The sequence below is a fragment of the Phalacrocorax carbo genome, chromosome 15, assembly GCF_963921805.1.
Source record: "Phalacrocorax carbo chromosome 15, bPhaCar2.1, whole genome shotgun sequence".
NCBI lineage: Eukaryota > Metazoa > Chordata > Aves > Suliformes > Phalacrocoracidae > Phalacrocorax > Phalacrocorax carbo.
This window is the reverse complement of record NC_087527.1, coordinates 4,831,800-4,845,065: the sequence shown is the minus strand read 5'-3', so window position 1 is coordinate 4,845,065 and position 13,266 is coordinate 4,831,800. Positions and strand designations below refer to the sequence as shown.

Genomic DNA, 13,266 nt, shown 5'->3' with positions numbered 1-13,266 from the left:
CAGTGCCAAGCCCTTGGCCACTGTGGGGTTTTTCTGTGGGGCTGCCAGCCCAGCAGTGCCCCAGCTAAGGTGATGGATGGGTAAGAGACTTGCCAAAAGCCCCGAGCCCGTAGCTCTGCAGCACAGGCAGAGGGCACAGCATGAGGAACCAGGGCTGCTCTCTGGGTCAGACACCACCAGTCAAAGCCCACTCTGGCTTCATGGCTGTGCAGGGCGAGACCCTCCTTCCCATCCCTTTGCTCAAATCACCTTCTCCCTCCAGCTGGTGAGCCCCTGGCTCCCTCCTGCCTGCACAGCTCCCTGAGGTGATGCTGGATTCGCTCTCGGAGGCCACGCAGGGTGGTGAGCAGGTGGCTGGGGGAGAGTAGAGACGAGCTGGGGGAGACAGGCTATGAGCAGAGAGGAAGAGCCAGTGTGCCCAAAGGCATCGAGTGGCCCTTCCACAAAGGATGCGTGGTGATGGGGGACGCAGGAGCTCACGACACCCACGGTAGGCAAGCAGCCTCCTGCCAAAGCCTGAAGCACCCTGCGGTTACGGGACTCACCTGACCACTGCTGGCGAAGGGCCCTGCCCTGTGGCATTGTCAGGGAGTGGGCTGTGCCAGCACGGGCACGCTGAGGCGGTCCCTGTGGCTGGGGAGCACCCAGCCTGACCTGGCACCACCAGCTCCCACGGGGATGCCTGCCTGCGTGGGTGGCTCGGGAGGTGCTCCGGCCGCTGCAGCCGTGCTCACAGCCGGGCGCTCCTGCCAGCCCTTTCCTGGGGGAGCACCTAGCACGAGAGAGACGGACTGGAGCGGCACCTGCACCACCCGGATGTGTCCCCCGAGCTGGGGGGACACATATAAACACTCATATAAAAACTGTTGGCCTTACAGGCAGGTGAGAGCTTCTAGGAAACACCTGGAGCCACCTTGTACACCCAGGTCTGAGCAGGGAAGGCCTGGCATGAGCGGCCAAGCACGGAAGCTCCAGGAGGGCATCTCCTCTGCCCTCCTGGGCCATCCCCAGCTCAGGGCACAGACCTAGCCCCGACAAGGCAAGCTGCTGAGCTTGCTGCCCCATATGCCCAGCAGACCCTGCTGTCCCTGCGCAGCCCTTCTCATGGGCAGTGCAAAATGCCTGGGTCAGCGGAGGAGAGTAGCACATCTGGGCTGCTGTGCTCCGCAGTGCTGCTCCCCCCCTGCGCGAGCCACAGCGCCTGGCCAGCAGAGCGGAGCCAGCGGTTTTGCTGTGGCTGGACATGACCGGCCTTGGTGTGCCCTGGCAGCTGCCCCCTGCCCAGCAGAGTCCCCATGTTAACTCAGCGCTGGGGCACTGAGGTGGAGCTAGCCCGTAGACCCATCCATTCCCCAACCTGCTCCAGGGCCTCCTGGAGCTGCCGAAGGGCGTCCACCTTCTCCTTCTGGAGCAGCACGTGGAGCTGGCCCAGGGCTTCCTGCCTCTGCCGCAGGAGGAAGCGGGTACGGTGCTCCAGCTCCCAGAGCCTCTGTAAGAGAAGCTGAGGTCACGTCACCCGTTTCGGCAGCCCGTGCCCACACCCACCCTCCAGGTCCAGGAAGGCTCTTCCCAAGGGCTGTGTCGATGCAGGATGCCTGAGTCCCTCCTGGCCAGGCTGGCACCGCCTCAGCCTGCTCTGGCACAGGGCGTAATGACTCCCTCTGGCAAGAGCTGAGGTTTGGTGGGGAAGAGCCGTCAGCGTGGAGATCTCGACCCTGGCACCAAGCCCTGCCTGCTCCTCCTGCTTGCACCCAAGAGGCCAGGCCAGCTCTCCCTGCCTCTGCTGGGGCTCTCCAGGGACCTTCAGACCTGCAGAGCAATAACCTCAGTCTATGTACAGCCTTAAGGGTGGGTTATCCCAACAAATTCTTCTCTTAAAAGCTCCAGCCCCTCAGTAAAACCTTTCTGCAGTTGAATTTTGTTTGGGTCTTCAGGAATTTGGGTAGCACTGAACACTTCCCATGGGATATGTGCATGCCTGGATAAAGGGCTTATCCTCTGACAGGGGATGTGGTGTGCTCCTTCCCAGGGTCCCTCCGGGAGGGCACTGACCTTCTGCAGTTCCAGTTTCTCATCTTGCAAAGCTGACGGTTTCATTCTCTCCTTCTCCAGCCCCTCCCTGCAGTCCGCGCAGGCTCTCTGCCCCTGCCAAGACTGGAAAATCCCCCTCTTTCCACCTCCCATCCCTGCCTCTTCCAGGAGCCGGCTCTGGCTCTCGCATCGTGCACAGGAGCAGCACTGCTCTTCCCTTCCAAAGCAGAGCCAGTGCATGTGGCCAGCACAACCCCCTGCAGCCTGCTGCCCCCCAGCCCACCAAGGGTACCTGGGACCACGGGCCTGAAGACCCCCCAGCCTGCCCCGGCCATCTCAGGGTCATCTCACCATCCTCTCCAGGTCCACCGGGTCCCAGTGGCAGGTGTCCTGGGTGTGCGTCAGCAGCGCCAGGCCAGCCCTGAGGCAGGGAGCCTGTCACCCACGTCCCCATATGCACCGCTCCCTGGCTTCACAGTCTGAGACCCCGCAGGATGCCCACCCAGCACCCAGGGGTCCAGGACCCTCTTGGGCTTCCAGTGCCGTCTGCTGCTCCCAGGGCAGTGGCAGCCATCTGTGGGCATGGCTGAGCCTCCAGCCTCCGTGCAGGATCCACCCCGGACCCCCCCGGCATACCTGGCTCTGTCACCTTTGCTCCGAGTCCCCGTTGCACCAGATCCCAGCTCTCGCATCCCCTCTTGGCTCCTCTGCAGGGACCATCGCGGCAACACGGGCTGCCCTGCTGCACGCTGGCAGCCAGGAGCGGGGTTACAAACCTATTTGTTCCTTTCCTCATGCCTTTCCATGGCCACCATGTGGGACCCAAGGACTGGGGCCAGGCTCAGTCTCCCCGCTGCACCCCCTCTGCTCTCCACACCCCAGCAGAGAGCGGGGCCAGGAGCCATCCCCTCGCCCATCGCCGAGCACCCGGCGCATCCTGCCACAGCCAGGGCTGTCCCTTTGGCAGCAGAAGCACCCACCCCGCTGTGCCGCACGGCAGGGCACAGCCAGCCCAGGGGTGCACCTTGTGGGGCAGGGTGGCTGTCTGCTTCCCACGCTGCCGCTGGGACTCAGCCGCTCCTCCTGGGCATGATGGCACATCAGCCCTGGCTCCGCATCGCCCAGGGGGTCCCGCTGCTGTGTTGGTACCTGTGGGGAAAAAATGGCATTTGGGGGGGAGCCTGCGCACCACAGACAAACCCCACAAGCAACTGGGGCTGGTCCCTGCCCCCGCCCCCTGCATGCAGCTCACTGCTCCTCCCAGAGACAGGGTCCCTGGCCCAGCCGTGCCCCTTCCCCCTGCTTTGTCCCTGTCCTCCATCCTCCTCTGGCATTCCCCCAGCACCCCATGGCCGGCCCAGACTCACGGTGAGCCAGGCAGGGAGCTCTCCTCCGCCTGCTGCCTGCTCTTTCCTCCTCCATGTCATCCACAGCAAGGGTGACATCCCCTCCACGCCGTCCCAGGACAGCTGATGGCTCCCGCCACCTCAGCCCCAGGGACTTGCTGGCAGGATGTCCCCTGGTCCCAGCACGGCTGGCCCCTGGCAGACCACCATTGGGAGAGCCCCTCCTTGCCCCAGCCCCACTCCTGAGAGCAGAGGTGCCCGGGGCTCTCCAGGGACACCCAGCAGATGGCTCTTCACAGCACAAGGCAATGGCCAGCAGGTCTTCTCCAGAGCATGGACCCCGGTGGGGAGAGCCCTCCCGGCCCAGGGCCGGCTGCGCAGAGGGGACTGGCTCGGGACCCCCCCAGGCCGTCCCCAAAGCACCACTCTGGCTCAGTCTGGATATCCTCCCGCCCAGAGACTCCAGGCTCTCCTGCCTCATCAGAGGTGGAGACCTGCCCGGCTCCACTGCCAACAGCCGCTGGACATCCAGTCTTCTCCCTGCAGGGAACAAGGACTCATCCTGCCCAGGATCATCCCCCTCAGTAGGGACATCCCCACCAGGCTCATCTTGCTCCTCCTTGGAGAGCAGCAGGGGCTTTACCATGCCCTCCCAAAACCTGGCAGCGAAGTCCTCTGTGCAGACAGAGCTGGAGCTGCTCCGGTCCCCCGGGCCGGGCGGGGAGCCGAGGTGAGCCAGCCCCCAGCAGCGCTCCTCCCATGGGACAGGGCTGGCGTCACCCCGGGGACACCTGGCATGGTGTCCTTCCAGCTCTGTATGGGAGAGCAGAGAGCTGAGAGCCCCACTGCGCCTGGGCAGGGGTGGGAAGGAGCCGTCCCATCTGGCTGGGTCCGAAGCAGCTCGGAGGTGACGGCAGTGCCTGTTCTGACCGGGGAGCATTTGGTGCTCACCTAAGCACAAACACTGAAGACATCTCACCCCCTCCAGCAAGCTCAACCTCAACGGCTTCCAAAAGCGAAAGCCATGATATTATCCTTTTTCTTTTTTTCTAAACCAGGGTAATTTTTCACCCATGGATGCTCCCAGGCTCCACCACAGCAGCCCAGCTCAGCGGTGGGTGAAGTGCAAAGGCTTGCAGGGGCAACAGGGCACAGGGGTGGGATGCTGTTAGCTCTTCTATCATGAAAAATGGGAAGCCACTTCCTGATAGAGATTTCTGGTCCCAAACTGCCCTTTGCATTTTTGCAAAAGCCCCTCCGACAACACTTGTGTTGCAGCCCCAGGGTACAATTTTGGTCTCCTAGCACTTGCTATTTTGATCTCCACCGTGCACTGTTTTTTCATTTAAATAGCGGTAGTTGCCAAATCCTCTGCCTGGGCATCAGAGCATCTCCTAGTCCCCAGCGAGGCATCGTTCTGCAGGAGGGTTTCAGTGTACCAGGCTGGGGGGGCAAAGCAGAGCTGAGAAAGCACCAAAGCACCCTGTCCCCACTCACCAGCCATCAAGGAGCCATCGAGGAAAGTGTTGGGAGAGATGCAACCGACTCTGCTGCTGCCAGTGCCTTGTGCACCCGTGTCGTGCCGCTGCAGAGGGGAGAGCGGGCGTGGGGCACCACCAGCCACCGGTGTTCATACAGCTTTAGTGCACGGGGAGGTGGAGCAGGGCAGGAGCACCCCCGTCAGTGTCAGTGCTGCACTGTCCCCTGGGTGGTCCCACTGCACCCCCCACAGCTCAACCCCATGCCGTGACCCCCCTCCCACACCCCACACCTGGCTGAGACGGGCATCAGTGGGATCCAGCCTATGGTCCCAGCATTCCCTTGCCCAGGATCCTGCAAATCCCGGCTGCTTCCTGGGGTCCAGGTCTGCAGAGGAGGTAAGAGGAACAGCAGGTCTTAAAGCCCTGGCGGGGCAAAATCCCCCACGCTGGGAGAGAGGGACACTCCTGTGGGGACAGGCAAACTGCTCCACTACAGAGCAGGTGGGACGAGCCCATCCCCACCAGCACGGGAGCAAAGGCATGTTGATCCAGGACTGGGGGAGAGCTGGGCAGTCCCATGCCCTGGGTGTAGCGCCAGGCACCAGCGCGAGCCTTACTGCATTTCTGGCCTCTGAAGCCAGCCTCCTCCATCTCCATGTCGGCCACCTGGGCCTGCAACACAAGGCAAGGTGAGGGTAACACGCTCTAAAAGGCCCTGTGAACTCATTAGGCTTCAGAGTGAACATGCTAAGAACCCACCTCCTGGAGCCGTGGTGCTTGGCTGAGGGCCACACCGCAGGGGTGGTGGGCGGATTTGCAGGTGCTGCAGGGCACGGAGGTCTGCTTTTCATTACAGTTGAGACGTCAGCAGCCTTGCTGCACCCAGGAGCTGCCAGGCCCTCAGCCCCGGTGCCGTGTGTCCGGCGTCCTCCCACCTGCGCCCAGAGCAGGCCTGGACGCTCCTCCCCGCCAGCGGGTGGGCTGCTGGCATGGGCCAAGCGGGTCCCGGTGCTGGGTTCCCCCACCCGAGCCCCAGCCTGTGCTCACCTGGCTGGGCTGGGCTGGGGCACACAGGACGGTGGGCAGGGCAGCACGCAGGACGGCGGGCAGGGCAGCGGGCAGGGCAGGCAGTGCTGTGTGTGCCTGTCACCCAGCAACGCCGCAGCGCCTGGCCAGTCTCAGCCTGCCCGGGGCTTCCCCTACCCACCTCCGCAGCCCCTGCCAGGAGCTTCCTCCACCTGCCCTGCGCCTCCTCTCCTGGGCCACCTACTCTTGGCCACCTCCTGCACCCAACATCCCCTGGGCCATCTCCTTCCCACCATACACTGAGAAAACTCCTTCCCTCGGCACCTTCCCCAGGGCCACCTCTCCTGTCCCTGGGAAACCATCTTCTCCCGTGGCCAACCTCCACTGGGACATCTCCTCCCTGGTCTTCCTTCTTCTCTGAGATCTCTCTCCTGGAAAACCTCCTTCCATGGGTACCTATCCCTGGGCCACTTCTCATGCTCCTGCTTTCCTGGTCCTCCTCACCTGGGCAACCTCCCCTTAGATATCTGCCTTGGAGAACCTCTGCTGGGCCATCTCCCACCCAGCCCTCCTCCCCCTCCGAGCCACCTTTCCTGGACCATCTCCTCTGGGCAACCTTCCCCATGACCTTCCCCCTTCCCTGAACAACCCCTTCCTTCCCTGGACCTCCTTGTCCTCTGGGCCACCTCCCATAGCCTTCCTCCCCTGGGCAACCATCTCCTTTGGACAACCTTTCCTAGGCCATCTCCCCTCCTAGGTCTCCTTCTCCTCTGAGCCACCTCCTGTGGTTCCTTCCCTGGCTACCTCACCTGCCATCCACCATGTGCCCAGGCCCCCCATGCATGCCCGGAGCCCACCCACCTTGGGGTTCCTCTGGGACACCCACCTACAGCCTTGGGTGAGTGACAACCTCAGCACTGCGGCTTTTAAAACTCCCAAATCCAAGTTTTATTACCATGTAGAAGAGGGATCACTCACAATATATTGTTTAAAAAGAAATACATTCAACAGCATTTACAGTGGAATGACATTAAAACCCTCTGCGGGGGGGAACAGAAAGACCAGGAGATGGTGCTCCGATTAAGTGTTGCCACTAGATGATCTCTGGAACATACAGCTTTTTTTAAAATTAGCCTAAAAAATGGGGGATTTCTGTTTTGGTGGGTGCTCCTCACACTCCTCCGAGCTCCGCTAAGCTGTGCAGGGTTCGTGATGGTGATTTCAGATGCAGCGATGGGGGGTACATCAGAGAGGACCCATTGGGGTCCCAGAGTCCAGTGGGACCCTCGGTGCCAGCACTTATGGAGCAACATCTCGCTCCACACCCTCCTCTGCTGCAGGAACACTCGGATCCTGGTTCAGGGACAGCCTGTGTGGGAGTTTCTCACCTCTCCAAGCTCTTGGGTAACGCTTCCATTGACAACGCAAACAAGGAAAAATAAGGCATTTTGAAGACCTCAATTTCTAGGCCGTTTTACATAACCGATTCAGGTTTCAAGTGGAACCGAACTCCCCCGGGCAGCTCTGGAGGCCATCACAAGCCCAGCCAGTAGCGTAGTTTAGTGCCCAGTTTAGTGCAGAGCATCCTCCGCTCTCCCGACGAGGCGAACGCCAAAGGAGTTCTGCACACGCTGGGCCCGCGACACCCGGCAGCTCTCCGCAGGCTGCATCCCACAGCAAATGCAGAAGTTTGGATCATTCAAGAGCTGCACCGGCTTTACCGAGCCATGGGCAAACCTCGGGGAAGGGTCTGGAAGGAGCAAAGACACCGGACCGGCTGCTCTAACGCCCAGGAGCCAGGTTTGGAGCATCGTCCTCCTGAACACGGCGGATACCAAGCACCACCCTTCCAACCCGAAATGCATCCTTTCTAAAAGGAGTATCTTTTTCACACCGTTTGAATGTGATCACATCCAGCTTCGGAGGAAGATGTTGCTTCTCTGCTGGGGGAATTAGTCACCATCAGCCCTACACCCTACCTCCAGGACAAGCCTAGGGAATCGTACTTGTGCTACAAAAACTCAGACAGACACTTCTGTCCTCGTTATTTTTCATCTATTGTGTACCATAGAAATTTAAGCAAAATAATTTTATATGTATTTATACATATATATAAATTAGAAGCAAATAAATAAGATTAAAGGGTACATTGAAATCAGTGGGTGTTGCCACTCCAATAGCCACTCACTACTGTTACGCCGTACAAGGGCTATATATACTGTACACGTAGGGTTGCTGTAGTTAACAGGTATGGAGGTGCTGGAAGAGAAGCCGACCAGGAGGAGACTGATGGTTGAGGAACCTGATTGCATAAGTGTCCCATGTGCAGCCTGGGTATTCCAGTTACCATTGCCTCAAAGTTCATTATTGCTAATTATCTTCCAATGTGGATGTGACAGTCCATCTGGGGGTGGCCTCTGACCCCCGGGAGGCAGCACTCAGTACGGTATAACGAAGACCCAGAGAAGAAGACATCAAAAATGAAATCTTACAGGGCAAATGGGGGTGTCCAGGTCTCCCCGATACCCTCTGGCCCAGCGGATCCCATCTTTGGGGTCCTGCCACCCCCAACCTCCCCTGTGGTGCTGGGGACCGGCAGTAGGGGTCTGCATGGTCAAGCACCACTCATGCCTGGTCCTCACCGATCATGGGCAGGGCTTGCTCCACTCCTCCCGGTGGGTCCAGGGCCGCCGCAAGGTGATGGCACGCAGGAGGGGTGAATGGGGGACGTGGGGCTCCCCCGGCCCCATGCTCAGGCTGCTTTAGTGGTGACATGAAACTGCTCCTGGGAGAGATTGGCCACACGGAAGGAGAAGGAACGGAGCTGGGCGCTGGGCTGCGGGTACCCTCCGGGCTCAGCCTGTGACCCCCCGTGCCAGGGGACTGCGGACCAGACCTGTCTGCCTTAATGGGGAAGACAAGGGGATGGGAGACCCAGGACCAAGGCTGCATCCCAAGGAGGCTCCAACACAGCAGCAACACCCTTCCCTCCCACCCGGCCTTGGGTAGAGCTCAGCAGGGAGACGCTGCCTAAAAACCCCGTTCTGAGGTCCAGGCTCCTGCCAGGCCCTGGGCTGCGGCGAGGTGGAGCGGGAGCGAGCCAGTATGAGGACCCCAGAGCATCACTGGTCTACAGACCTCTTCTTTCTGTGTCTCCTGGGCATTCTTGACCTCGGCAAGGCCATTTCCCCCTTCGGATGCAGTTGCAGGAAAACCAAACCAAGCCTCACTCAAATCACTCTCACAAAGCATCATGTTAAAGACAGCCCTAAGCCTTGACTAAGCATGGCAGACTGCGGGGAATCTGCTCAAACGCTTCTTAAAAAAAAAAGGGGGGGGGAGGGGCGCAAGGACGGAAAATGTCACCTGCTGAAATATTCTAATTGGTGTTACTGGGATGACTGTGCACTGTAAGAGCCACCAAGAGCCTCCAGGATCAAGCGCCATGGCCCCTGGAGACAGTTTTCTGAGCAGGATGCAGAGTTGTTTGTGTCCGTCTTTGAAGGAACCTGAACCAGGAGCAGATATTTAAAAATAAAATAAATTTACAAAAAAAATTTCCATAAAGTCCACACACAAATGGGGAAAAAAAAAATAACATCAAAGAAAAGAGCTCACGCAAATGCACAGCATCCCCACACTGTGAGCATCTTTGGAAGTCGACGTCTCAGCCGATAAAGCCAAGGCGTTGAAAGATAGAGGCAGCAACTCCAGATAGCAATAAATATGCTAGGCTAAAAACGAACCAGATTCACGTGTCCTCGTCCCTAATTAGTCGCTGAAAAAGCCATCGTTAAAAAAAAAAAGGATGCTATTTATTAGTGAGTAAAAAAATAGGTTTGGAATCCCTGTTTAGATTTTCTTTTCAAACTTCTGCATGTATCGACTCTGTGTAGGTATTTGCACTGTTAACTGCTGGCGGGACGCTGCCAGCGTGTCCTCACTGTCCCTCTGTCTGTCCCGGTGAATTGAGGTGCGGGTTCAACCACCCCGACGCAAGCGGAGCGGCTCAGAAGATGTCAGGGCATGTACTCCAGTCCTGCTTGTCCTTGGCCTCCCAGTAGCCACCCTTATAGATGCAGATCAGCTCCCCCGTCACGTCATCCACCTTCCGCTCAAACCACAGCGGGATATAGCCTTCGTAGTCCTTGCCTGTTCGGGGAGAAACGGGGTAAGGGCTGCTTTTCCTGGTGAGCCCCACACTTCCCCCGGTCACTTGAATCGATGTAGGGTCCATCCTTCATTCCCCAAACCCAGTGGGGTTTCTTTGCCACATCCCCCTCCTGCAGCAAGGGGTGTCCAGTCCCTGCCTGCCAGCATCCCTAAGCATCTCACCTTCCTCCAGGGCTTCCATGGCCTCGGCCTCTCGCCTCCGGCGCACAGCTCGCTGCTTCTCCTCCAGCCGCTGCTTCTCCACGTTGGCCTCGTCCCAGCGGCCACTCTCCATCAGCCGCTGGTCGGGTCTCAGCCGGCTGTCGGTGGGAGCCACTCGCTCCTCGGGCTCGTTCAGGGTGAGGGCCAGGTCAGAGAAGAAATACATATTCTCGGCGTTCTCCCTGCAGCCAGAGAGCCGCGATCAGGACAGCAGAGGTGGTGCCTACCTCAAGCAGAGCTCCCCAGCCCTTTGAGCCCTTGCATCTCACCCCAGCCCCACTGATGCTGCTCCTGCCACCCAGAACAAGATGTGCAGAGGTCCTTCGGGGAGCCCTGTCTCCCACCCTCTAAGCGGAGATGCTGATGACACCTTGATGGGTGTCTTGGAGGGGAGCACACCCCTCCTCTGTTGGCTCTGCACAGGGAAGCTAAAAACCAAGCCTACAAATTCTGAGTGCTGTATTGCACAGCCGAGACAGGAAACAGTTTCACCCAAGAGCTGCTGGATCCCCAACTGCAGAACTAGTGGCACCAAGTGGAGGCTGCTTTCCACCGGGGACCATTCCTACAGAGTCTCCAAAGTAGGGACCAGCCGTTGGTGCTACCAAAGGTTGGAGACTGGTTTGGTGTCTGAGGGCAGCCCCATTGCGGGTGTTGGGCGAGTGTTGGTCTCTGGAGGGCTAAAGTGACCAGTGCGACAGGATGGCCAGGACTCAACAGCAAGGCAAAGCAGCCAACACAGCTCCCAGCCACGGCCAGCAGCCCAAAAAGCCTAACCCGTAACCCCGGCTACCCAAAATGTACCTTCAGGTGTTCCCCAAAGCCACCAACCCCTTGCAGGGACCTGCTCTTCCCTCCTGCTGTGTGCTCACACCCCAGAAAAAGCTGCACTGCCACCCAAGTCCTGGTCCCCTTCCCAAGTCCTAAGGGCTGGGCACACGAGCCCCTTCCATCCTGCGGGGATCAGGGCAACAGCGTTAATCCCCACCCAGCTGTTGCACCCCCGAGCACAGCACCCTGTGTGAAAGGACTCACGGGAGGGGGTACTTCTTCCACAAGACCTTTGGAGACAGTGTCTGGTAGACAGTTTTCTGTTTGCCTTCTGTGCTGGTGCTGCCGTGGCTGCTCTGCACTATCTTGGAGCACTCCATCTTCTCATCCCACGTGCCCGACATGACGTAGTGGGCTTTACCATCGGCATCACTCACCACCCCCGTCACCTGGCAGAAGAAGATGGCTCTGGTGGCATTTGTAAGTGCCCAGAGGACAGGGAGAGGCGCAGGGGGGCAGAACGCCCTCCAGGTGCCCCAACCGGAGCAGCTGGACCTGGCGATGCGTGTCCTCAGGGAGCGTCCTGGGGAGCATGGGCCCACACTGACCATGCAGGTGGATCTCCAGCCCATCAAATCCTTTCCAGGTCTCCATGCTGCAGCTCCGGCACATGGAGAGCTGAAACACTGGCTCCGCTGGGACATGGCTAGTCCCCCCCGCCCTCCCTGGTGACCCACATCAGAGATGCCAGCACAGCTCCTTGGCCCCATGCTGGGGATCATCCCAGCTGCAGTACAGAGACCCTGAGAGCCCAGCTTAGAGGGAAGAGCCAGGTCTCACCCCATGCAAGGCTGCCAGAAGGAGTAGGGAGATATCTGGATACTTACCTTTCGGGGAACATCTCTGGAGAAGTAGCTGTAGGGGGTAAATTTCAGCTGGCATTTATCTTTTGACTTATGGTTAACAATCTCTATTTCACCAGACTAGATGAAAGACACAGAACCACAGCAAGTGAGAGACTTTGCGAGGAGACAAATCAGGTGTTAGTTGTAGTGCAGGTACAAATCAACATGAGCTGCAGCATCACTTCTGGCTGCAGCCAACCCCACCAGCCCCACAGCTCGCCAGCAGCAAGGTAAAACCCATTACGTGCATGACCACCCTGCCCCATGGAGCTGCGAGTCTTGGGAAGAGCCATTAGGAGCTCCAAGAAGCCTCCTCCCCCATCCCTGTCAGGTAGGCACACCTTCCTGTTGTTGCAGGAGTATGGTGGGGACACCAGGCAGCACTGGCATACACCCCAGGAAGGCAATGCCCTTCCAGCCCCTCTGCCCTTCCCTGGAGCCAGGCAAGGCCAGGCAGGACCCATCACCTTGGACCCGTAGCCACCAACCTGGTCAATCCAGAGCTTGCCCACAATGATGTTGTGAACAGTGGAGGTGACTTTCCTCCAGACGTAGTGATTCCCGCTGGAGTGAAACTCGAGGTGGATGGTGCCTGCGGAGAGAGGAGCATCCCCGAGCTCAGCGAGGGCAGACGGCTGGGCAGGGCTGCGGGCACGTTCCCCTGGAGCACAGTGACACCCCAGCACCATGCTCATCCCTGGAGCCAACCTGGGCCCTCTACCTGCATCTCACATCATCAGCCCCCAGCCAGGGATGGGGCTGGATTCACCCCTCCCTTGCTACACGCTCCATGGTCTGCTGCGGTAAGGGGGCTGCAATACCTGCAAGGCCCTCTGCCCTCCTTCTGCCCCACCTCTCAAGTGTCGTGAGACTAGCCAGGCAGCAGCACAGCTCTGGGACCAGCCCTGGGCATGCTGCCCAGCATAAGGACAGGCACAAGAGAAATAGAGCCTTGGAAGGAGGCAGCTTATTGCGTCTGGGTTCCAGGGAGAGGGTTAAAACAGGCAGCAAGCTAACCTTTAAATATCATTTAAGGAGAAATTCATGGGCAAGCAGGATATTTCCAAAGCACATCCGCTATGGTGCTAGCAGCGGGCAAAGCAGTCTCCCTTTGCAGCTGGCATAATTTCCATTTCCATGGCAGATGAGTTATCATAGGGTTGTCTGTGGTCAGGAGCACAAATCTGTGCTCCCAAGTTGCTTGGGCTGCAATTCACTGAGCACCACACGAGCCCAAGGGACAAGCATGTTGCTTTAACTTCTGGGGTACTGCATGAGCAATGCAGGAAAAAAGCAAGCCCTGATCCTCCCAGATCCTCCTGGCCTAAGTCA

The 13,266-nt window shown here is 59.0% G+C and overlaps 2 protein-coding genes across 4 annotated transcripts in view; both read right to left on the bottom strand.

Annotated features, from left to right (window-relative positions):
- The window catches only part of SLC35E4 (solute carrier family 35 member E4), a 221,380-nt gene that overhangs the window by 45,119 nt on the left and 162,995 nt on the right, over window positions 1–13,266 (bottom strand). The window lies entirely within an intron of this gene.
- Window positions 6,806–13,266, bottom strand: part of OSBP2 (oxysterol binding protein 2) — a 129,852-nt gene continuing 123,391 nt past the window's right edge. For all 3 annotated transcript variants that reach the window (XM_064465834.1, XM_064465833.1, XM_064465835.1), the window contains 5 exons: window positions 12,423–12,526; window positions 11,917–12,012; window positions 11,294–11,478; window positions 10,220–10,440; window positions 6,806–10,036 (listed from right to left, as the gene is read on the bottom strand). In XM_064465834.1, the coding sequence (XP_064321904.1) occupies window positions 9,894–10,036; window positions 10,220–10,440; window positions 11,294–11,478; window positions 11,917–12,012; window positions 12,423–12,526 (749 nt within the window). In that variant the 3' untranslated portion in view covers window positions 6,806–9,893. The remainder of the gene's footprint in view (window positions 10,037–10,219; window positions 10,441–11,293; window positions 11,479–11,916; window positions 12,013–12,422; window positions 12,527–13,266) is intronic.